At 42.2% G+C, this 23,494-nt stretch overlaps 1 protein-coding gene across 1 annotated transcript in view; it reads left to right on the top strand.

Annotated features, from left to right (window-relative positions):
* Nucleotides 1-8,183: 8,183 nt before the first annotated feature.
* HEATR4 (HEAT repeat containing 4) overlaps nt 8,184-23,494 on the top strand; it is a 40,015-nt gene continuing 24,704 nt past the window's right edge. The window contains 6 exon segments of the mRNA XM_076003880.1: nt 8,184-9,730; nt 11,339-11,529; nt 15,455-15,595; nt 18,960-19,163; nt 19,759-19,902; nt 22,675-22,854. Of these exon segments, the coding sequence (XP_075859995.1) occupies nt 8,664-9,730; nt 11,339-11,529; nt 15,455-15,595; nt 18,960-19,163; nt 19,759-19,902; nt 22,675-22,854 (1,927 nt within the window). The 5' untranslated portion in view covers nt 8,184-8,663.

Genomic DNA, 23,494 nt, shown 5'->3' on the forward strand with positions numbered 1-23,494 from the left:
TTGTCATGTGATCTTGATGCAGAAGATCCTTTAACCACATCCAAGAAACACTGCCCTAGAAGGTGACTTGACCCTCTTAGATCCTGCCTCAGAACTTCAGAATCAGAATCTGTGGGTGGAGTTGAGAGTGTATTATTTTTTAAAAGCTTTCAGAAAATACAGATGCTAAGGCTTATAGTTTTGTAGCCTCTTCTTCCAAGGCAGTTTCTTCTGTTTTAATAAAAGAGGGAAAAAAGCAAGATATTACTCTTTCTAGCACACATTACTCAACTTCCTTCAACGACTTGTGCAGAGCAAAGGTAACAGACCAGGGCTGAAGGTAGAGAACTGGGAAGGTAAACAAAAGAGTAGAACTAAATTTGGAATCTCTGATAAACTACCCATTTTGAGTTGGGGGTTCTTATATTCATAAAATATCAGAGGCAGGAAAGGACTTTAGTTCAACTTCCACATTTTACAGTTGGGGATCTAGAAAGTTTATCAGGTTTTACCTGGAGGCATGTGGCCTAACCCTTCCAGCCCTACTCCTGCCCTTCCAGCCAAAGTTCCTAGAAGTGTAGAGATAAAGCTGATGGTTGCTGCTTACCAGATTGCAGGGCCTGGTCTGCAGTTACACCAGGGACTGACTTATTCAATTTTTTTATGCTGTTAATATACAAAAGGACCTGGGACCTGCCACTCTGCTTTTGGTTCCAGAGGGTTGTTTGTTCAGAGTGAGGGACCAACCTCACAATGCTTGTCTGTTAACATATAAGTTTGGATAATACAGAGCCTCCAAATTCCATTCATAAATCCTTTCTTCCTTCTCTATGTACCTGCTCTTTTAAGTGCCTAGTTCCTCAATACCCCTAAATTCTTTCCTCTGTGCCCAGTGCATTTAACTGTGGGATGCCAGAGATTTGCCTTTTAAGGAGAACAGTCTATCCTCTAAACCAATAATAACAGTTCTTCATATTTATATACTACTGTGCAGCTTACAAAGAACTTTCATACATGTTTCCAATTCTGAGCTTTTTATTAACAATAAATTAGAACAGATATCAGACTCTCAATTTTCAGATTGGCAAACCAGGGATTTTAAATTATTTGCCCAAGGCCGGGCGCGCTGGCTCACGCCTGTAATCCTAGCTCTCTGGGAGGCCGAGGCGGGCGGATTGCTCGAGGTCAGGAGTTCGAAACCAGCCTGAGCAAGAGCGAGACCCCGTCTCTACTATAAATAGAAAGAAACTAATTGGCCAACTAATATATATACAAAAAATTAGCCGGGCATGGTGGCGCATGCCTGTAGTCCCAGCTACTTGGGAGGCTGAGACAGAAGGATCGCTTGAGCCCAGGAGTTTGAGGTTGCTGTGAGCTAGGCTGACGCCACGGCACTCACTCTAGCCTGGGCAACAAAGAGAGACTCTGTCTCAAAAAAAAAAAAAAAAAAAGATTATTTGCCCAAGGTAACATGTCTGAGAAGTGCAGAATCTGACTCTAGGACAAAGATAAGCCATAACAAAACTCTTTTGACCAAATCTCACAATATTCTGTACTATCCCCTTTCCTTTTCAACATGGACCTATCATGTTTTTCCTTCCTTCTCAATAGGCCATCATATTAGATGATAATAACTATTACTTAAGAATTTAGATAATTGATAATAATAATATGGTATTCTTTCTGGGATGTTTACACTGTAACACTAAATCTAAGCATTTGTTATCTGTAGGGCTTGCCATGCTAGCTAACATGGGGAAACAACCCACCTAATAATGAAGGAAGACCCAAAGCCATTTACCTACTTGATAAAATATGCTACAGCTATTAAACATCTTAACAAGGAGGACTATGTGGCAATGTGTGTGCTGGGTGATTCTGAAGGACAAAAGAGACAGGACACATGGTCATTGGACAGTGCAGTCAGACAGCCAAATACTTAGCAATGTGAGGTGTCACATGGTTAAGTTAGAATACCTGGTATGGACCAAGTGTGATTTATAAATTTGCATATGACATGATGGCCTAGGTTGGTCAAGGAAGAATTATGGAGCACATGGGATTGAGCTGGGCCTGGAAGGATGAATAGAGCTTGTGTCAAGTATGGAAGGCCATTGCATGTAGTCAGCTCAGAAAGAAGCTCCAATACATGAAGGGAAGGATACTCGGAGAACTGCTAGGAGACTCAACAGGCTCAAGCAGAGATTACATATCAGGATGAGTCATAAACTGGAGTTATATTCATAGAGAACCCTGAATGCCAGGCTGAGTTGTCTGAACTTTACGCTATTAGCCTTTTTTTTTTATTTCGGCATATTATGGGGGTACAGATTTTAAGGTTTCAATAAATGCCCATTTCCCCCCATCCCCCACAAGTCTGAGTCTCCAGCATGACCATCCCCCAGATGGTGCACATCTCACTCATTATATATGTATATACCCGTCCCCTGCCCCCCTCCCACCTGCCCAATACCCTATTACTGTAGTACCTATATGACCACTTAGGTGCTGTTCAGTTAATACCAATTTGCTGATGAGTATATGTGGTGTTTGTTTTTCCATTCTGGGAAAACTTCACTTAATAGTATGGGTTCCAGCTCTAACCAGGAAAATATAAGATGTGCTATATCACCATTGTTTCTTAGAGCTGAATAGTACTCCATGGTATACATATACCACATTTTATTAATCCATTCTTGGATTGATGGGCACTTGGGCTGTTTCCACAGCCTTGCAATTATGAATTGTGCTGCTATAAACATTCGAGTGCAGGTGTCTTTTTTGTAGAGTGTCATTGGATCTTTTGGGTAGATGCCCAGCAATGGGATTGCTGGATCAAATGGTAGATTCACTTGTATCTCTCTAAGGTATCTCCATATTGCTTTCCACAGAGGTTGAACTAGTTTGCACTCCCACCAGCAGTGTAGGAGTGTTCCTCTCTCTCTGCATCCACACCAGCATTTATTGTTTGGAGACTTTTTGATAAAGGCCATTCTCACTGGAGTTAAGTGATATCTCATTGTAGTTTTGATTTGCATTTCCCTGATGATTAGAGATATTGAGCATTTTTTCATATGTTTGTTGGCCATTCTTCTGTCTTCTTTAGAAAAGTTTCTGTTCAAATCCTTTGCCCACTTTTTAATAGGGTTATTTGATTTTTTTCTTCCTGATTTTCGTGAGTTCTAAGTATATTCTAGTTATCAGTCCCTTATCGGATGCATAGGATGCAAAAATTTTCTCCCATTCTGTAGGTTGTCTGTTTACTTTCATGACTATTTCTTTGGCTGTGCAGAAGCTTTGTAGTTTGATCATGTCCCATTTATTTATTTTTGTTGCTGCTGTGATTGCCTTTGGGGACTTCTTCATAAACTCTTTGCCTAGGCCGATGTCTAGGAGAGTGTTTCCAACTTTTTCCTCTAGAATTCTAATAGTTTCATACCTTAGGTTTAAGTCTGTTACCCAGCGTGTGTTGATTTTTGTGAGAGGTGAAAGGTGTGGGTCCTGTTTTAGCCTTCTACAGGTGGCTATCCAGTTTTCCCAGCACCATTTATTGAAAAGGGATTCTTTTCCCCAGCATATGTTTTTGTCTGCTTTGTCAAAGATTAGATGGCTATATAAGGATGGTTTTATATCAGGATTCTCACATCTGTTCCACTGGTCAATATTCATATTTTTGTGCCAATACCAGATTGATTTAATTACTACAGCTTTGTAGTATAGTTTGATATCTGGCATATTAATGCCTCCCATTTTGTTTTTGTTGCCTAGAATTGCTTTTGATATTTGGGGTCTTGTTTGGCTCCATACGAAGCGTAAAATTATTTTTTCTATATCTGTGAAGAATGCTGATGGGATTTTAATAGGTATTGCATTGAATCTATAGATCAGTTTGGGTAGTATAGACATTTTGATGATGTTGAGTCTGCCGATCCACGAGCATGGTATGGATTTCCATCTGTTTACATCCTCTGCTATTTCCTTCCTCAGTGTTTCATAGTTCTCCCTGTAGAGGTCTTTTACCTCCTTGGTTAAGTATATTCCTAGGTACTTTAATTTCTTTGTTGCTATTGTGAAGGGAATTGAGTCTTTGATTTGTTGATTGATCAACAAATCTAATTGATCTTTCAATTAGATTGTTGTTGGCGTATATGAATGCCTCTGATTTCTGTGTATTGATTTTGTATCCTGAGACTTTACTAAATTCATTGATCAGTTCCAGGAGTTTCTTGGTTGAATCTTTGGGGTTTTCTAGATATAATATCATATCATCAGCAAACAGTGAAAGTTTGATCTCTTCTGCCCCTATTTGGATACCTTTAATTCCATTTTCCTGTCTGATTGCTGTAGCCAAGACTTCCAGCACTATATTGAACAGAAGTGGAGATAGTGGGCAGCCTTGTCTGGTTCCAGTTCTAAGTGGAATGATTTCAATTTTTCCCCATTCAGTATGATGTTGGCTATGGGTCTGTCATATATGGCTTGTATCATTTTTAGGTATGTCCCTTCTATGCCTATTTTCTTAAGTGTTCGTATCATGAAAGGGTGTTGAATTTTGTCAAAAGCTTTTTCTGCATTTATTGAAAGAATTGTGTGGTCTTTGTTTTTGCTTCTGTTTATGTGGTGAATTGCATTTATAGATTTACGTATGTTGAACCATCCCTGCATCCCTGGGATGAAGCCCACTTGGTCGTGATGGATTATTTTTTTGATAAGCGTCTGGATTCGGTTAGCTAAAATTTCGTTGAAAATTTTTGCATCTATATTCATTAGGGATATTGGTTTGTAGTTTTCTTTTTTTGTTGCATCCTTTCTTGGTTTTGGTATCAGAGTAATATTCGCTTCATAAAAGGTGTCCGGGAGGTTTCCATTATTCTCGATGTTGTGGAATAGTTTCTGCAAGATAGGTACTAGTTCTTCTTTGTAAGTGTGGTAAAATTCGGGTGTGAAGCCATCTGGACCGGAACTTTTCTTTTTAGGGAAATTTTTAATTGCTGTTTCTATTTCAGCTCTTGAGATTGGTCTGTTCAGGGAATCTATTTCTTCCTGGTTGAGCCTAGGGAGGCTGTGTGTTTCTAGAAATTTGTCCATTTCCTCCACATTTTCCAGTTTGTGTGCATAAAAATTTTTGTAGTATTCATAAATTATATCCTTAATCTCTTTGGGATCAGTTGTGATATCTCCTTTTTTGTTCCTGATGGAGCTTATTACAGATTTCTCTTTTCTGCTTTTCGTTAGCTTAGCCAATGGTGTGTCAATTTTATTTTTTCAAAGAACCAACTTTTTGTTTTATTAATCTCCTGAATAGCTTCCCTGTTTTCAATTTCATTTAGTTCTGATTTGATCTTGTTGATTTCACTTCTTCTGCTGGGTTTGGGGTTGGTCTGTTCTTCTTTTTCCAGCTTTTTGAGTCGTTTCGTTAGATTGTCTATTTGTGATCTTTTTGTCTTTTGGTTATAGGCATTTATGGAGATAAACTTTCCTCTCAGAACTGCTTTAGCTGTGTCCCAGAGGATTTGATAACTTGTCTCTCCATTGTCGTTTTCTTCATAGAATTTTTTTATTTCCATCTTGATTTCTTCATTTATGAAGTAATCATTTAGTAGGAGGTTGTTTAATTTCCACATTTTTGTGTAGAAATGTGAGTTTCTGTTAGGGTTGATTTCTACTTTTATTCCACTGAGATCTGAGAAGGTACATGGTATGATTTCTATTTTTTTAAATTTCTTGAGATTTACTTTGTGTCCTAGGATATGGTCAATCTTAGAGAATGTCCCATGAGCTGATGAGAAGAACGTATATTCACTGGATTTTGGGTAGAATGTCCTGTAGATGTCAGTCAGACCCAGTTGTTCCAGGGTTTTGTTTAAGTCCATTATTTCTTTATTAATTTTCTGTTTGGAGGATCTGTCTTGTGCCGTCAGTGGGGTGTTGAAATCTCCGGTGATTATGGAGTTGCTATTAATCTATTTGCTTAGATCCAGTAAGGTTTGCTTTATGAAACTGGGTGCACCTAAGTTGGGTGCATATATATTTAAAATTGTTATCTCTTCTTGTTGAAGTGTGCCCTTCACCATTATATAATGACCCTCTTTGTCTTTCACTACTTTTGTTGGTTTAAAAACTAAATCGTCTGAAATTAGAACTGCCACGCCAGCCTTCTTTTGGCTTCCACTTGCCTGGAATACTGATCTCCACCCTTTTACTTTTAGTCTATATGCATCCTTGCAGGTTAGATGTGTTTCCTGAAGACAGCATATATTTGGCCTGTATTTTCTTATCCATTCAGCCAGCCTATGTCTCTTGAGTGGAGAGTTAAAGCCATTCACATTTATTGAGAGAACTGATAGGTAAGGTAGATTACTATTCATTCTGTTGGGTTGGATGTTGTTGCTTTGATTTCTCTCTTGAGCCATTATATTATCTGGCCTTTAATCTTTGGGTTTTGGTTGTTTTTATATTCGTGAGTTTTTACTATGGTGTTCCGTGCGTAACACTGTTTTGAGTACTTCTTGTAGGGCTGGTCTTGTCTTGGTGAATTCTCTGAGACTTTGCTTGTCTGAGAATGTCTTCATTTCTCCTTCATATACGAAGCTTAGTTTTGCAGGGAATAAGATTCTAGGCTGGGCATTGTTTTGTTTCAGAAGAGTGAGAATGGGACCCCAGTCTCTCCTTGCTTGTAAAGTCTCATTAGAGAAGTCTGATGTTATTCGAATTGGCTTTCCCTTGTATGTCACTTGCTTCTTTCGTCTTACAGCTCTTAGAAGGGCCTCTTTAGTTGATATTTTGGTCAGTCTGATGACTGCATGTCGTGATGTCTTCCTGTTTGCGTTGAATCTCCCAGGGGTCCTCTGAGCTTCTTGAACTTGTATATCGAGATTTTGAGCAAGGCCTGGGAAATTTTCCTCTATTATATCTTTAAATAGCTTGTCCAACCCTTAAGTGTTGTCTTCTTCCCCTTCTGGTAACCCTGTGACCCTCACGTTAGGTTTCTTCACATAATCCCACATCTCTTGTACGCTTTGCTCTTTTCTCTTGTTTCTCTGCTCTATCTCTGTGATGGTTTTATTTAGTTGGAGGGTGTTATCTTCAAGCTCTGAGATTCTTTCTTCTGTTTGATCTACCCTGTTCTTGAGACTTTCCACTGTATTTTGTAGTTCCCTGAATTGATTCTTCATTTCCAGGAGTTCGGTTAAACTTTTCTTCATTGTGTCTATTTCTTTAGTGAACTTTTCTTCTAGGTCCTGGAGGCTTTTTGTGGTTTCTTTGTGTTGGTTATTGAGTTGTTGTTGCAGGTCAGTGAGTGTTCTTACGATCCACATACAAAATTCCTCTTCTGTCATTTTGGTTGCCTGATTTGGGTTGGTGTCCGTTTCTAGGGGGCTGGTGCTCCTCTTTGTGGTTGTGTTTTCCATTTGGTTCTTCCTATTTCCTGAGTTCCTTCGCTGATTTCTTCCCATGTCGATCAGTTGTTGTTTCTTTCCTTTAGGTTTTTGTTTGGGTATTCACATGCCTTGTTTAGTTTCTGAGCCATTAGGTGGTGTCTGTGGGTGAGGATTCGACCACTCCCATTCCCGCTGGTCTCCAGGCTGCTCTGGTGGTCTCAGTTTCCAGTTCTCCTCCACAGCCTCCTCCTGTGGAGTCTTCTGGGGTCTCAGTTACCCCTCCTTCCAGCCCTCGTCTGCTGTATGCTCGTCTTCTTGCTTCTTTTTTCTAATTTCTGCTAGAATCTGTCTTTTCTGCAGAGACACTCTGTCTGGTGGTGTTTCTCATCCGCCATCTTGATCCCTTTTTTTTTTTTTTTTTTTTGTTTTTGAGACAGAGTCTCACTCTGTAGCCCAGGCTAGAATTCCATGGCGTCAGCCTAGCTCAGAGCAACCTCCAACTCCTGGGCTCAAGCAATCCTTCTGCCTCAGCCTCCCAAGTAGCTGGGACTACAGGCATGAACCACCATGCCTGGCTATATTTATTTATATATATATATATATATATATATTTTTTTTTTAGTTGGCCAATTCATTTCTTTCTATTTTTAGTAGAGACGGGGTCTCGTTCTTGCTCAGGCTGGTTTTGAACTCCTGACCTTGAGCGATTGCCTGCCTCGGCCTCCCAGAGTGCTAGGATTACAGGCATGAGCCACTGCACCCAGCCGCTATTAGCCTTTTTTTTTTTTTTTGAGACAGAGTCTCCTTTGTTGCCCAGGCTAGAGTGAGTGCCATGGCATCAGCCTAGCTCACAGCAACCTCAAACTCCTGGGCTCAAGCAATCCTTCTGCCTCAGCCTCCCAAGTAGCTGGGACTACAGACATGCGCCACCATGCCTGGCTAATTTTTTCTATATATATATTAGTTGGCTAATTAATTTCTTTCTATTTATAGTAGAGACGGGTCTTGCTCTTGCTCAGGCTGGTTTCGAACTCCTGACCTGGAGCAATCCGCCCGCCTAGGCCTCCCAGAGTGCTAGGATTACAAGCGTGAGCCACTGAGCTGGCCACTATTAGCCTTTTGAACAGAGAAAAAGCAATGTTTGAAGACATATTGGAAGCTTGGGATACTGCTGAAAAACAGTGATCCTTCATAGGAGATTAAGGTCTGAGCTTTGAGAACAAGTATGAGAACTGGATGCAAGGGTCTGATACATAAAACATTTGGAATGTGGCACTATTTCTTTCTTTTGCTCTAATTCACATGGCTTTCCTCTGGCGTTGCTTCCCATCTGTTTTCCAAGTTATTCTAATTCTGAATGACTATGGATTACCAATTGCTGCTGGCCTAGAGCTCTCACCAGTTCCTCCCATCCCTTTAACAGGTGTCTGGTCACATCTCCAGGTCTTGCCTCTAGCCCAGAGTAAAAGGAAGCATTTGCTGAGAAACAATATGACCAGGACCCGAAAGAGAAAGACTTTTCTCTCCAATCGTTTCCAGCAGTCACTCATCCCACAGCTGAGATGGGGCATGATCTACCCAAAACTGAAAAGCAAGGAGGCCTGTGCCTCCATCTCCAACGTGCCCCCAGTCTTCCCCTTCAGCCCACAGCATTATGCACGCCTCAAAAGCCAATATCTGAAAAATGCCGCTGCAAACCTTACCTTCTCTCAGGAGGTGGTGTGGCAGCGAGGGCTGCCCAGCCTTCCTTACAGCCAGTACTGCTTTGACCACCTCTACAACACAGATGACATCATCCAGCCTCCCCAGGTTAGGAAGGCCCGACCTGAGAAACCTGCCAGCTACGCGTTCTTGGTTCCCTTGGGTCCCTCAGCAGGGGACACCTCTCAGCCTGCGAAGACAAAAAGCTCTGCCAATGCTGAAAAGAAGCTGAAGAAATCAAAGCCAGCAAAGGTAGTCCAGGAAGCACCTCGCCCCCGCATCCATCGTCCCTGCAGGAATCCAGATATCCTGGATCTGCTACCTTCTCCAGATGTGAATCTGGAGGAGAGAGAAGCCTGGCTTCCGCCTGCTGAGAAGGAGGCCAGAGCCTGGGAGGCCCTCATGCTGGAAAACCTGGATAAACGCACGGCCCGATGGATCCAGAGCAAGCGTCCTCTAAGGGCTGGGGCATCCCCCAGCAAGTGGCAGACCTTCTTGCGCCAGCAGTACGACTGGAGCCACATCCGGGATGAGCTCACCTCCGACAGCGACCTGGATCTCCTGAAACAGCTGGAGGCGGAAGAGAGAGCAGAGTTTGAGGATCATATTGTCATCCCGCCCCCTGAGGAAAAAAAGAAGCCAGAGATACTGCTTCCTGTTTATTATAGGTAACTGGCCAGAGCCTCAGGTGTACCTTTGAGAGTCCCTGCTCCCCTTCAAAGACTCCCAGGTGGGTTCACACTCCATAATTCAGAATGCACTCACCCATCAACTTCACGTTCTCCACTGCCAACCTGCTCGCTCAGATCTCAAAGTAAGGAGTTCTCAACCTTTGAACTGTTGATATTCTGGGTTGGATAATTTTTTGTTGTGAGGAGCTGCCCTGTGCATTGTAGGATGCTAGCAGCATCCCTGGCTTCTACCAACCAGATCACAACCCCCTAGTTTTGACAACCAAAGATGTCTTAGACATTGCCAAATATTTCTAACAGGGACAAGATCGCCCCTAGTTGAGAACCGCTACTCTTAAAGGGATCTGCTCTCAGCCTTCCCCAGCAGACTTAGCCATCAAACTGCTGATCCAGTGACTGTCCAGGTGCTCTCAGAAATGTATTCATGGTGGAGTGAGGAAGGCAGAGGCCTCATGGCACTGAGGTTTGGTCCTGCCTTACTTTGAATAAGGAGCCAGTGCAGGACAGAGAACCAAACAACCTACATATTTCTCAGATTGCATCCTTCTGATTGATTGATTGAGACAGGGTCTGGCTCTGTTGCCCAAGCTAGAATGCTATGGCATCAGCCTACTTCACAGCAACCTCAAACTGCTGGGCTCAAGCGATCCTCCTGCCTCAGCCTCCCGAGTAGCTGGGACTACAGGTATTCGCCACCATGCCTGGCTAATTGTTTCCAATTTTAGTTACCTAGTTTTTTCTATTTTTAGTAGAGACAGGGGTCTATCTCTTGCTCAGGCTGGTCTTGAACTCCTGACCTCAAGCGATCCTCCCACTTCCGGCCTCCCAGAGTGTTAGGATTACAGGTGTGAGCCACGGTGCGCAGCCTTTCCTTCTCATTTATAGCTAGAGGGAAGATTGGAGCTATTATACTATCCCTGATTCCCAAGAATAAAATAAAAATAAGTAGAAATACATTTATTTATTCATTTGTTGGACAAATATAAGTTACAAGAACTAGTAGTAGTTCTTGTTACTTTCAAGGTACTCTGGGAAGTACTAGGGATATCGTGTAAAAGTGATATATTTGTGCGTTTAAGGAGCTACAGCCTGCCACTGGGTAGACAGACATTAAAACCACACACATAATTAAAAAAGTGAGGTGATGTAGGAGGTGAGTTCCCTTCCCCAAGTCCATGCAATCTCTAAGGGTATCAATGTAAAAAGGGTTATGCTGTAACACATGACATCAGTTGTTTAAAAAGGGAAAAAAAAAAAGGGTTATGCTGTTAGCACTTTGAAAAGTTAAGCAGGAGAAAAAAAGGGTCATGCTGGGAACACGGCTGCTCTGTCATTCTGTCCAGTGGCTACAGAAGGTGTAGCTCTATCTGTGGAGTGGAAATGTGGCTACAGACAGGCCCTTCTGGCAGCTCCATGTTGAACTGGCACCATGGGGACAAGGCTAATAATTAAACATAGGTGTCAGATGTTCATATGTGTATGAGCTGAACTTAAAGAGGAAAGTGAGTGAGCTGTGTACTAATGGAAAGGTGGGGCCCATCTCCTGCCCTTTCCCCTTATTCCCCCTTTCTCACCCCTGCCAAGATTTCCCAGTTACTTCTCAAGAGTGGAGACATCTGAAATCATGCCTGGTGACAATAAGACCACTGAGGGTATCAGTGAAAGGAAGAGCATCTTTCAGGCCCAAAACCGAAGTCCCTTCCGACAGGTGAATCCCCGAGCTGGACAATTTGCTTACTCCACAGACAACACCTTTGAACAGGAGATTTACTTTGGTAATAAAGTTGGGCCCTATGGAGGGGACAGAGGTGGACATGGGCCAGGGAGGCGGAAGGTTGCTGGGGGCTGGAAACAGTTGTGGGTGTGGATGGGAGGCCCTGGATGACCCAGGTTTTCATGGTAGCATCCCCTGGTCACTAGCATGGCAGGGAAGAGGAGTGATACTGGTGGGGAGGGAACTATTCTCTCTCTTCCTCCTTCCTTTATCTCCATGTCTTACTAAGGGGGCAGAGGAGGATGGACTGTAAAGTAGGCAAGATTTTGAGAATACTCTCTTTTCTGTCTACCCTCTCCCTTCTCTCATTTTGAGATATCCCCCCACTGAGGTGCTATGTTGGAAAAAAAATCACAGGCTTTGGAGTCAGGTAGATTTGGGTTTAAATCCTTCTGAGCCTTAAGCACCTTCTTTGTAAAACAGTGTTAGGAAAACTACACTTCAAGTAGAGTAGATGAGAAAGCATCTATAAGGTATGCTTCTTGCCCAGTGCCTGTCACATAGAAGGTGCTCAGTAAATGCCCACTCCCCTCCCTTCCATCTTGCCATCCTTTGGATGTCTGGGCTTGCAGGATACCTGATCTGCATGTTCCAAGCTGTTTCTTCCCAAACCCCATCTCTTCCTAAACCGCTGTCAGCTGAAAGTCTTCTTAAAGTGTTTAACAAAATTGCTCTAAGGCATTCATGACTGATGGGATTAATTTGGCACCCCTTCTGTAGTGTCTAGCTTTTCATAGGGGACAATGCCTATAAGTGCCACTTTTCCTTACTAAAGGAAAAATGACATCCTTGGCTCCAAGGCCTCTAAAGGACTTCTCTGTGAGGCCACCAGCTGTGACTTTTTTTTCCCCACAGACACTATGGTGACTTACTGTGGGGAGTTAGCTACGCTCCCAGCAAAGAATCGGATCCCTTAGGCAGGGGTCATTGAAAAGGATAAGGAAATAATAGAAAATAGAAAATAATAGAATATAGAAATAAAAGAATACACAGAGATGAACGTACAGTTTTATGAAGTATAGATTTATAATAGTTGGGGTGTCCGGAGACCTCACAGCATTCCCGTGAGCTGTGAGGCCACGAGTGAAGTTTCACATCAGTATTTATGGGTACAGTGCTTTTAGCCGCAGGTGTCTGTCTGTCAGACGGGCACTCTTTGATCAGCTCTCATCCTGTGGCTCCACGCAAACCTGCTTGTCGGACAAAGCAGGAGAAACCACAGGTTTGACTGCAGTGTCACCTTGGAAAGCAGCTGCCACTGACTTGTGAGATGCCCTCCTGAGGAGAGGCAGCTTTTGATATGTGAACTAACACGTTCATATACTCCTTCAGGGCAAAGCCCTGCAAAACTCCTGAGATCATTTCTGTCTCTATATTATAGGGGGCATCTCCATAGAGCAATATTTCTATGGAATAATACTTGTATGAGGCAACATCTCCCCCTTGTTTTAGAAATAAGTTGATGAAGTTGGACAACCATCACAGTGAGGCGTTGGTCTCCGGATTCTTGTGTTCTTTGGAGTTTTCTCCGGAGTATAAATAAGCACAAGCAAATGATTAAAATAATGTGAAAAGTTACTAAAGTGGAACTCCCATAGATCGTAAGGTGAGAGAGTGGACCAGCTGACTCCAAACCAGATGACATGCCATTAATAATGTCAGCCTCAGAGAGCAAATTAAGTTTGTGACTGAAGGTACTTAATATTTCTTGTTGTAAGTTTACAATCTCTTCAGTCAGATTTCCTTGATTAAGTAGATGTTTTTTAATGTTTTCCCAAGGAAATCGAGTTTGATTATACATATGAGGTGTAACACAAAATTGAGTGATATTTCAATCACAATGGAGTCTAAGTTGCTTTTGTAGACTTATAACCTGGTCTCCCAGTAAGGTGACTGCTTGTTGTAAGTCAGCCACTTGAGTAGCTTATTTGCTGTCAATTTGATTTGGGGTAGACCATAATTGGTTTGATTCATGATGCCAATTTTAAACAAATTCAGTGGTCTGAATAGTCGGATGCAGAGCTGTATCTGTGGTGGCCCCAGAAGCGGTGACAGCAATGATTCCTAAAATACCTGCTATTAAGAGACCAACAAATCTTTTACTGTGTTTAAGAATGTTGTTAAGTAGTTTGTCCAAAAGGGACATTGCTGGGGTTTCTTGTCAGACTTATTCATTTTAACAGGTAACCACAGTCCTGTTTTGGCTTTGAGAATATAAAGTGTTTCTTTATGAGGATTGAACTTTATGGAATTGTCAATACAGGTATAATAAGAATAGTTGTTACAAGTCACTAGGAAGGAGAGTTCCTTATAGACAGCATGTCCAATCATGAATAAGTAAGGCAGTTTAACACGAGCTTGACTATAATGAGTACAGTTCAAATTAAAAGTCCACTCTCGGCCAGGTGTGGTGGCTCATGCCTGTAATCCTAGCACTCTGGGAGGCTGAGGCGGGTGGATTGGTCAAGGTCAGGAGTTCAAAACCAGCCTGAGCAAGAGCGAGACCCCTATCTCTACTATAAATAGAAAGAAATTAATTGTCCAACTAAAAATATGTAGAAAAAATTAGCCAGGCATGGTGGTGCATGCCTGTAGTCCCAGCTACTCAGGAGGCTGAAGCAGAAGGATTGCTTGAGCCCAGGAGTTTGAGGTTGCTGTGAGCTAGGCTGATGCCATGGCACTCTAGCCCGGGCAACAGAGTGAGACTCAGTCTAAAAAAAAAAAAATAAAAATCCACTCTGGGCTATTACTTGTATCTAATGTGTGCTAATCCAGGCCTGCAAAGGGTGCAAAGCAGCCGGTAATTTACACAATTGATCATGAATAGAGCCATAAAATATGAGGGCCTGGAGAGCTCATACTATTATTGAGCCATGTAATATGACTTTGAAAGTCAGTGTCTTTTACAGATATCGAGGTGGCAGCTTTATTCCAATGAAGTTTTTTAAGATTGTGAGAGGAGGTAGGATGTCCAGATTTACATGGTAACAGATAGTTCATTTTAAGTTAAAGTCTCGACAAGTACCATGGATGTGCCAGGCAAAAAAAAAAAGAGAAAAAATAAAGAGAAATTAATAAAAATAAAATAAAATAAAAATAAGTTAAAAGTTTCCCAAAAGGCTTCTAGAGATCCCTTAATTGTCTATGGCCATACCACCCTGAACACTCCTGATATTGGAAGCTAATAAGCAGGGTCGGGCCTGCTTAGTACTTGCTTGGATGGGAGGTCCCTTAATTAACTCTATCTATGTAAGCAAATGGTTATAAAATCTCTTTAAGACTAAGTTCTAAGATAAAGCTATCAATTAGCAGAAAAGTTAAACAGAGATATAGTGGCTCCATATTTCTTTATCTAGTTATTGTGGATTGAGACAGGGAGTCAGGAGTCAAGCAGGAACTGTCCCCTTGGGCTAATTGCTTTTAGCCGCAGGTGTTTGTCTGTCAGGCAGGCACTCTTTGATCAGCTCTCATCCCCTGGCTCCACGGAAACCTGCTTTGTCAGCGACAGCCACAGGTTTAAGACTGCAGTGTCATCTTGGAAAGCAGCTGCCACTGACCTGTGAGATGCCTTCCTGAGGAGAGGCAGCTTTTGATATGCCAACTAACACATATTCACATATTCCTTCAGGCAAAAGCCCTGTAAAACTCCTGAAATCATTTCTGTCTCTATATTATAGGGGTCATCTCCACAGAGCAATATTTCTATGGAACAATATTTCTATGGGCAACATCTTTATGGGGCAACAACTTATGGCTGTGACAATTCTAAGCAACAGTCACCTTCAAGTAATGCTCCACAGTATGGCAGTCGTGGGCCCTAGGGGCTTAGATTAGGGTAAAGGAAAGGGTCTGATCCTGGTGACTGGAAACCCAGGATGAAAAGAAAGAGGGAGGTACTGGGGGACTCACTGTTTCTTTGTTCACAGATGAAGTCAAGATCATCCACCGGATTGGTGCAAACAGAGACCAGATTTTCCTGGAAAACCTCCATCAGTACAGCAAGCAGTTATCTAAGATTTACCCTGAAAGTCCAGAAAAGTGGTGTTCCCAGGCAATTCCTAAAGCACGTAAGCAGGAGCTGATAATGGAGGGTAAAGTGGGAAATGTGGTTATTTCTTTAAGGATCCTAGTTCATGGGCTGGGGCACCAGGCAACTCCCCTCCTACAAACTAAAAATCATACAATTATAAAATACTGGCTGGGCACAGTGGCTCATGCCTATAATCCTAGCACTCTGGGAAGCCAAGGCAGGAGGATTGCTTGAGGTCAGGAGTTTGAGACCAGCCTGAGCAAGATCATGACCTCATCTCTACTAAAAACAGAAAAATTAGCTGGTCATTATGGTGGGCGCCCATAGCTACCATCTGCTCCTGAGTCCCAGCTACTTGTGAGGTTGAGGCAAGAGGATCTCTTGAGCCCGGGAGTTTGAGGTTGCAGTGAGGTATCCCAATGCACTCTACCTGGGGTGACAGAGTGAGACTCTGTCTCAAAAAATAATAAAATAAATAAAATAAAATAAAACAAAATACTAGCTCTAACTAGGAAGAGCCTCAGTGGAACATGGATTCAGTTGAAATCAGATATATCTTAGGTGTAACCAAGTCATTTAGGGCCAATAATTACTAATAAGGCAGATCCCATCTTAATGCTTATAGAGGAAGTACACTCCTGACATTCTGCCCTTTTCCCTTGGGTTGGCTCTACCCTCCCACTCCACACTCAGGCCCATACCTGCCTCAGGCCCTAGGGTCTTCCTTTGTCATAAGTTTCTGTTTCACAAGTACATCATTCTCATTCTGTAAGACAAATAGGGAAGAGGGAAGGGAGGTGGCCAAGAAATGAGCTTAATGAAACAAAATGTGCATATTCTTCAAGAGACTCCATTTTCCATATTTCCATTTCCCACCACTCTTTTCTTTGCAATATCCCTGTTCAGATGGCTGGCCTGGTGTGCAGGAACTAACAGCAGTGGTCATCCATTCTTTTTCCCACCAGCCCCAAACCTCTGTCTCTAGTGCTGCCTGGATAGGCAATAGCTGGGTAGGCAATGCCCAGGCAAAGGAGGTGCTAATGATGGCAGCTATGGGAAGCTTCCACAAACTCTCATACCAGAGTTAGAGAAAGGACCCCAGAGAAGCCCTGGAATGAGTCTTGATAGGTCATTTTCTGAAGCCCAGCCGCTTTGTTATAATGAAGACACTAATCATTCATGCAGGAAGGCACTTTGGCAATACTTGGATGAGGTGGTTTGTAAACTATTAAATGCTGTGCAAACTCAAAACATTATTGTTAATATTACTATACTACCTTCTGCATAAGCCAACTCCATTCTGAGAATAAGCAAATCCACAGAGTCAAAAAGTAGATTAATGGTTGCTAGGGGTTGGGGCAAGGGAGGGAAGGATGATAATGAGGTTTCTATGTGGGGTGAGGAAACATTATACAATTAGATAGTGGTAATAGTTGCACAATTCTGTGACTACACCAAAACCACCAAATTATACACTTTAACAGAATGAATTTTACAGAATGTGAATCCTACTTCAATGAAATTGTTGTTAAAAGAAAATCTTCTGAGGATCCTGCTGCAGTCATGGAGGCTTCCACTGCCCACCTCTTGCCAGGGGCTGGGAGGAGGAAGGGAGGAAAGCATATGGGTTCACAGGCACTCTCCTCACCAGTGGTGCAGGACATCTGCCCTCCTTTTTCCTAGGACAGGTCATTTAATGAGCTGATGTTGCAGGAATACTCATAGTAGAATCATAAAAATAGCATTTGAGATTGGTCTGGGAAAATTAAAGTCAGAATAGTAATATATACATAACTTTTAATAGCCATTCTTTATCATCTCAGGAAACAGAGTTAGGTATGCAAGAACCTAGAGAAAAATAGGAAAATTCCTGGGGTTAGATGTGGTAGCAAATTTTTTTTCCTCTCCATTTTGACTGAATTAAAAAACCTAGAAGATGATTTCCTTACAGTGATGAAATTTCTCAAGAAGTGTACCTATTACTAGACAGCCTTTAGTTCCCCAAAAATTGCATCGTAAAACTTTCTAGTGTAATCACATCATTACCATTCCTAAAACCAAGCATAGGTTTGATGATATAAGTCACAGATACAAGGGCACCATTTGTTTCTGCCAACAAAGTACATAGCCCCTTTTGTCCCATAGAAAATGAAAGAGTCATTTCTTTGTATACTTCCTTTACATGACTTGTGATGAGGAAATTGGCTGGTAGATGTGTTTCTATCTGCCTAGAACTCTAGAAATAAAGTAAATGGTGGCAGTTGTATTTGTTTATTCCCATATGGGTTAAATATTAGAGATCTTAGACTTTCTCACCACAAATCCATTCATCTCCTTGAGCAGGGAGATATAGGAGAAATGGGGTTAATTCAGCTACTTTTCACCTCTTCAGGAGGGATTTCAAGTGGGCTAAAAGAACTAGGGAAGGTGTCTAATCACCAGGAGCTGACCTGTCCCAGGTGTCCTACAGCTCCTGGCTGCACACACCCTCTGGGAGGACCATTTAGAGGAGATGCACTGTATGCACATCTTTGCTCAATTGCCCTTGGGTCTCACAGGCCTCTTTTTACATTAGAAGAAATGTTATTGCCCTCCTTGCTCAAAGGAAATAATTGATTCTGAGCAAATCTAAAGGTGTTAGAGTTGAAATGAAATCTTGGAAGAAACAGAAATGGCTGGTAGTAACCAATTAAAACATGAGAATGATTAGACAATGTGGCAAATAATGAATTTAGTAAGTTTGGAAATGCTTTTTTATCTGTCTTCCCATCCCCTTTCCCACACAGCTGCTCTTCTGAGAAAGAGGGTTTCTGAATCTGTTTGGCACCATGAAGAACATTAGTCCAGAAAACATAACAACTATAACTTTGTAAATATAATGGCTCTATTTATGTAGTATTTATGGTTTCTTCTGTCTTCAAGTTTCTGTTATTTGTCATACTAGGAAAAATTCAGAGATGCTAAAATCTTTAAAATTTCATAGCTTATATGACCATTCCTCTCCCCAAATTAAAAACATTAAAAAGAAAACTTAATAAATTAGGAATTAATGGCCAATTACACTCTAATTGCAATATATCAAATATTAAATTTTATGAGCAAAACTTGTTACATATAAATATGTTTATGTTCCTAAAGATTTATTAAATTTAAAGGTGTATATATGTGTCTCAATTCCCCCCTTCCCCAAATTTCTCACCCCATCGTCCTCAGAGCTTAAGTGTAGTCAGGACTTTTCATAATTCCCTGTGGGACTTATACTCAGTTCCCTATAGAATAATGGGAAAGTTTCATTTTGTCCTGGTGTTAGTCACGAATAGAATGAGATGCAAGCTGGGACCACTCTGTGGCAGGGCCTCATGCAGTGGGGTGAGAAGACCTCACACTGCCACGCTACACAGCCTGCAGGCCCGTGAAAGGAGCCCCGCGCTGGACTGCTCTGCCCATCCCAGCCAAGGGTCCACTGCTGCAAGGGTGTGAGGAGGATGAGTCTCTTAAAACCAGGAAATCGAGGAAGATGGCAAAATCACCACCAGAGGTTGTGACTTGGGAACTGGCAATGCTGCGGAAGATGCTGCAGGAATGGAAGACAGCATGGGCTCTAAGTGAGTGAAGGGATGTCCTGAGATATTGGTAGGCATTTGTGAGCAGGTGATTCTCACCTTGGACTAGTGTTTCTCAATCTTCGAAAATCCATCCCTCTCTTATGGAATGTAAAAATCTGTTTGCCTCATTAAAACTAGACTAGATAAGAGCCTTTCACACAGTTGATATATATGTCTGGGTGCTTTTTGCATGGGTGGGTATTACTTCAGTAATTTGTGGAAATTCACTAAACTGAGAACTCTTTATAGGCAGGGACCCTGTCTTACTGATTTCTCAACATAGTGCCCTTAACCACTTTGTTTTATTGCCCCTTTTGTTTTTTAGATGGTTATAATGAAAAAGTTATTTAAGCAAAGAGAGATAGGATAAAGGATGGGAATTGGGGGAGTTCTGTCTGGGAACTACCTGAGAGGGTACATGGATCATTAGAGAAGTAACATCCCTAAAGACCCCATCTGTAGGCCCTTTATTCTTCTGAGCTAATGTTTTGCTTGAATTGTCCCGGGAGAAGGCAGACTTCTTATCACCTGCCTGCAGCAAAACATGTAACTATAACCAGATGGTTTTCTTCTCATTTCCCTCATTGTGGCATAGTCATCGAGTGGCACCATGAGACAGTGGAGAACCTGCTGCGCAGCTTGACAAACATGCATGATGGCATTCGGATCCAAGCCATCGTCACATGTGCCACAGCTGCTTTGGAACGGCCCCGGACTGTCACCAGCCAGGGGAAATCAGGTGAGAGCCAGGACCGAACTGCTTGAGAACATAAGCAACTCATAAAGCCACAGAATATTTAAACTAGTGGGACCTTAGAGTTTGAGATAATTTTGCAAGCGTGGAAACCAAGACCTAGAGCCTGGCCTAAATATATATAGCTTATCAGCAACAGAGATGAAATTGAAATTCCTGACTTCCAGTCCAGTATTTTTGGCACTACACTTTATCACCTTTTGTTTCCTCAGTGGCTTACAGGAAAGTTCACATTTTCCCACTTAGAGATCCCATTCATAAAAACATGTCTGTGTGTATATGTACACACACACACATACTTTCCTCCCAATTCCATTTTAACCCTTCTTTGAACAGAACATCTCTTTCTCTCTCTCTTTTTTTATGTCCCCACACCCCTGGACAGCACATCTCAATACGTCCAAAACTGAACTCATGGCCGGGCATGGTGGCTCATACCTGTAATCCTAGCACTCTGAGAGGGCGAGGTGGGTGGATCGCTCAAGGTCAGGAGTTCAAAACCAGCCTGAGCAAGAGTGAGACCCCATCTCTACTATAAATAGAAAGAAACTAATTGACCAACTAAAAATATATATACAAAAAATTAGCCGGGCATGGTGGTACATGCCTATAGTCCCAGCTACTTGGGAGGCTGAAGCAGAAGGATCGCCTGAGCCTAGGCGTTTGAGGTTGCTATGAGCTAGGCTGATGCCACGGCATTCACTCTAGCCTGGGCAACAAAGTGAGACTGTCTCAAAAAAAAAAAAAAAAAAAAGAAACTGAACTCATCATCCTCAACAAAGACCCCCTTCCCTATACTTGCCCTTCAATTTTCAGCTAAGGTGTCACCTCCTCTGAGGAGCCTTCCCTGCCCCACCGCCCAGACTTAGTTCAGGCTCCCTGCTATATGCTTCCACACATAAACATTTTTTATTGCATCTGTTTATTTCCTTGGGTATTAAATGGGATGATGTATTTTCAGTGCCTGGCATATAGAGAAAGCCTTCAGTAGGCAGCAACAGATATTATTATAATCATATCCCTAAATCTTCCACATACATAAAAAGAACACCTTTGTTTTACTCAGAATTTTGTCTTTCATGTGATCCCTTTCACATGTCCGGAATGTCTAGATTTTGTCTCGTTACCTCCACAAAGAAATTATCTTCTTCATTATTTCTTTTATTTATTTATTTATTTATTTTTGAGACAGGGTCTCACTCTGTTTTCCAGGCTAGAGTGCCGTGGCATCAGCCTAGCTTACGATAACCTCAAACTCCTGGGCTCAAGCCATCCTCCTGCCTCAGCCTTCTGAGTAGCTGGGACTACAGATGCACACCACCACACCCAGCTAATTTTTCTATTTTTAGTAGAGATGGGGTCTCGCTCTTGCTCAAGTTGGTCTCAAACTCCTGAGCTCAAATGATCTACCCGCCTCAGCCTCCCAGAGTGCTAGGATTACAGGCGTGAGCCACCTCGCCCGGCCCATCTAGTCCATTCTTAACAGATGGCATATTGGCCCACAGCATTAGTAAAAAGAACAGATGATTAGATATCGTAAAATTGGAGTCACCAGCTCAGCTCTGCCACTTCTTGGAAAATCAGCTAACCTCTCTAAGCTTCAACTTCCTTATCTATAAAAAGAGAATAGTTGTGGAAGAATAATAAAACCTTTTCTCCTTCTGCTTGAGAATTTGAACTTCAGTTAAATGTCTGCCTGTTCCTGATGAGGATAGGAACTGTCTTTATAGGCAACATTGCTTATGGTAAAAATGAACCCTGACTGATAATTACATTGGGACTAGGAAGACTGTAAGTACAATATAAATACCTGATAGGGACACCATACTTTGGGCATCCCTAAATGCTATATCTTATAACAGGCATGCCCTTTGTGGATCCTAGAATTATATCTATGGAGTTGTTAAAGGAGATATTAATACTAGTTCCTATAAAGCACAGGTTCGCCCAAAGTGACCTCCATGCTTCTGAGCTGTCCCTAGAAGGCTCTGTGGAATGCTACACAAACAGCCTCAAGAACTCAAGCCAAGGCCGGGCGTGGTGGCTCACACCTGTAATCCTAGCACTCTGGGAGACTGAGGCGGGAGAATCATTTGAACTCAGGAGTTCAAGACTAGCTTGAGCAACAGTGAGGCCCCGACTCTACTAAAAAATAGAAAGAAATTAGCTGGATAACTAAAAATATATAGAAAAAAATTAGTGGGCATGGGCATGTATGCCTGTAGTTCCAGCTACTCGGGAGGCTGAGGCAGAAGGATTGCTTGAGCCCAGGAGTTTGAGGTTGCTGTGAGCTAGGCTGATGTCACGGAACTCTAGCCCAGGCAACAGAGTGAGACTCTGTCTCAAAAAAAAAAAATTATATATATATATATATGGCCTTATGGGGCAAATAGGTTGATTTTCATCACTAAAACTAATGGTGTTTCCAGAAGCCATTTCTCCACAAAGAAAAAAAAAAAAAAAACTAATGGTGAAGGTCACCATAGTCTAGCTGGAAACATTCTTCAGCTTAAATACAGCTTTTTAGAGCCAGATGATGAAAGATTGGGAACTGACATACCAGCACAGAAGTGAGCTCTAACCCCTGAACATAAAATCCTGCCCATTGCAGGGGCTTAGCTGAGCTGTAATTATATTCCATGGCAGTAAGCACCTGCAACTGAGGCTGAGGTTGGCCGCCATGTGGCTGTGGGAAGGAAGCTGTGTGGGAGAGAAAAACAAAGCGGCTAGTACTCTTACCTGGCTCTTTTGACACAGACAAGGAGACTGTGAAAGCCCCGTCTATCCAGGACTTGCCAGAAGTTCTACAGCCAGCCCTGGAGGCTGCTCTTCGTGACAAGAATCCCAATGTACAGATGGCAGCAGCAATATGCCAATATGCCATTCAGTCACATAATCCCCTTGCCCAGGACATCATACAGACTGCCCTTGTGAAGGGTGAGTAACTCCCCGCTACTTCTGACCGGGAAATACAGGATAAAGGAACATCTTATTACAGCTTTCCCAGTCCTTTCCTCTCCACTACCATGCTCTGTGATGTCTGCTATATTGGGTTTGGGTTTCTATTAGCACATTCAAAAATTAGTTCTTCCTAGGCACTTTACAAAGTAGGTACACTGCCACCAAGTGGTACCTGGACTAAGCTTTTCATAGATGCATTTGATTAGAAACCATGCCTTCTTCCACACTTGATTTAATCAAAAAGATGATGTAACAATATTAAATACTTTTTGAAAATTAAAAAATCACCACCTGAATACATCATGCTTTTATTTTTTTGCATATTAACTTCCAGGCATTGTCCACATGCATTGTTGGAGTTACATAATCAAAAAGGCTGTCCAGTGAAAGGCCCAAGGTGCCTAAGTGCTGTCTCCAAGATGGGTTGGTTGTTACTTGCCTTGATGAGGGGAACAACTGGCTGACTTGCCTTGATGAGAGGAACAACTGGCTGACTGGTTTGGCCTTCTGCATATAGACACTCAACAGCTTAATTCTGCTGTATTAGGAAAACCTCCCACCCCAGACTTCCCAATCTCCAGGGGGGAAAACAAGGGTATCACTCAGCTAGGCCAGA

This window comes from Microcebus murinus, chromosome 6 (genome assembly GCF_040939455.1).
Source record: "Microcebus murinus isolate Inina chromosome 6, M.murinus_Inina_mat1.0, whole genome shotgun sequence".
In the NCBI taxonomy this organism is placed as follows: Eukaryota; Metazoa; Chordata; class Mammalia; order Primates; family Cheirogaleidae; genus Microcebus; species Microcebus murinus.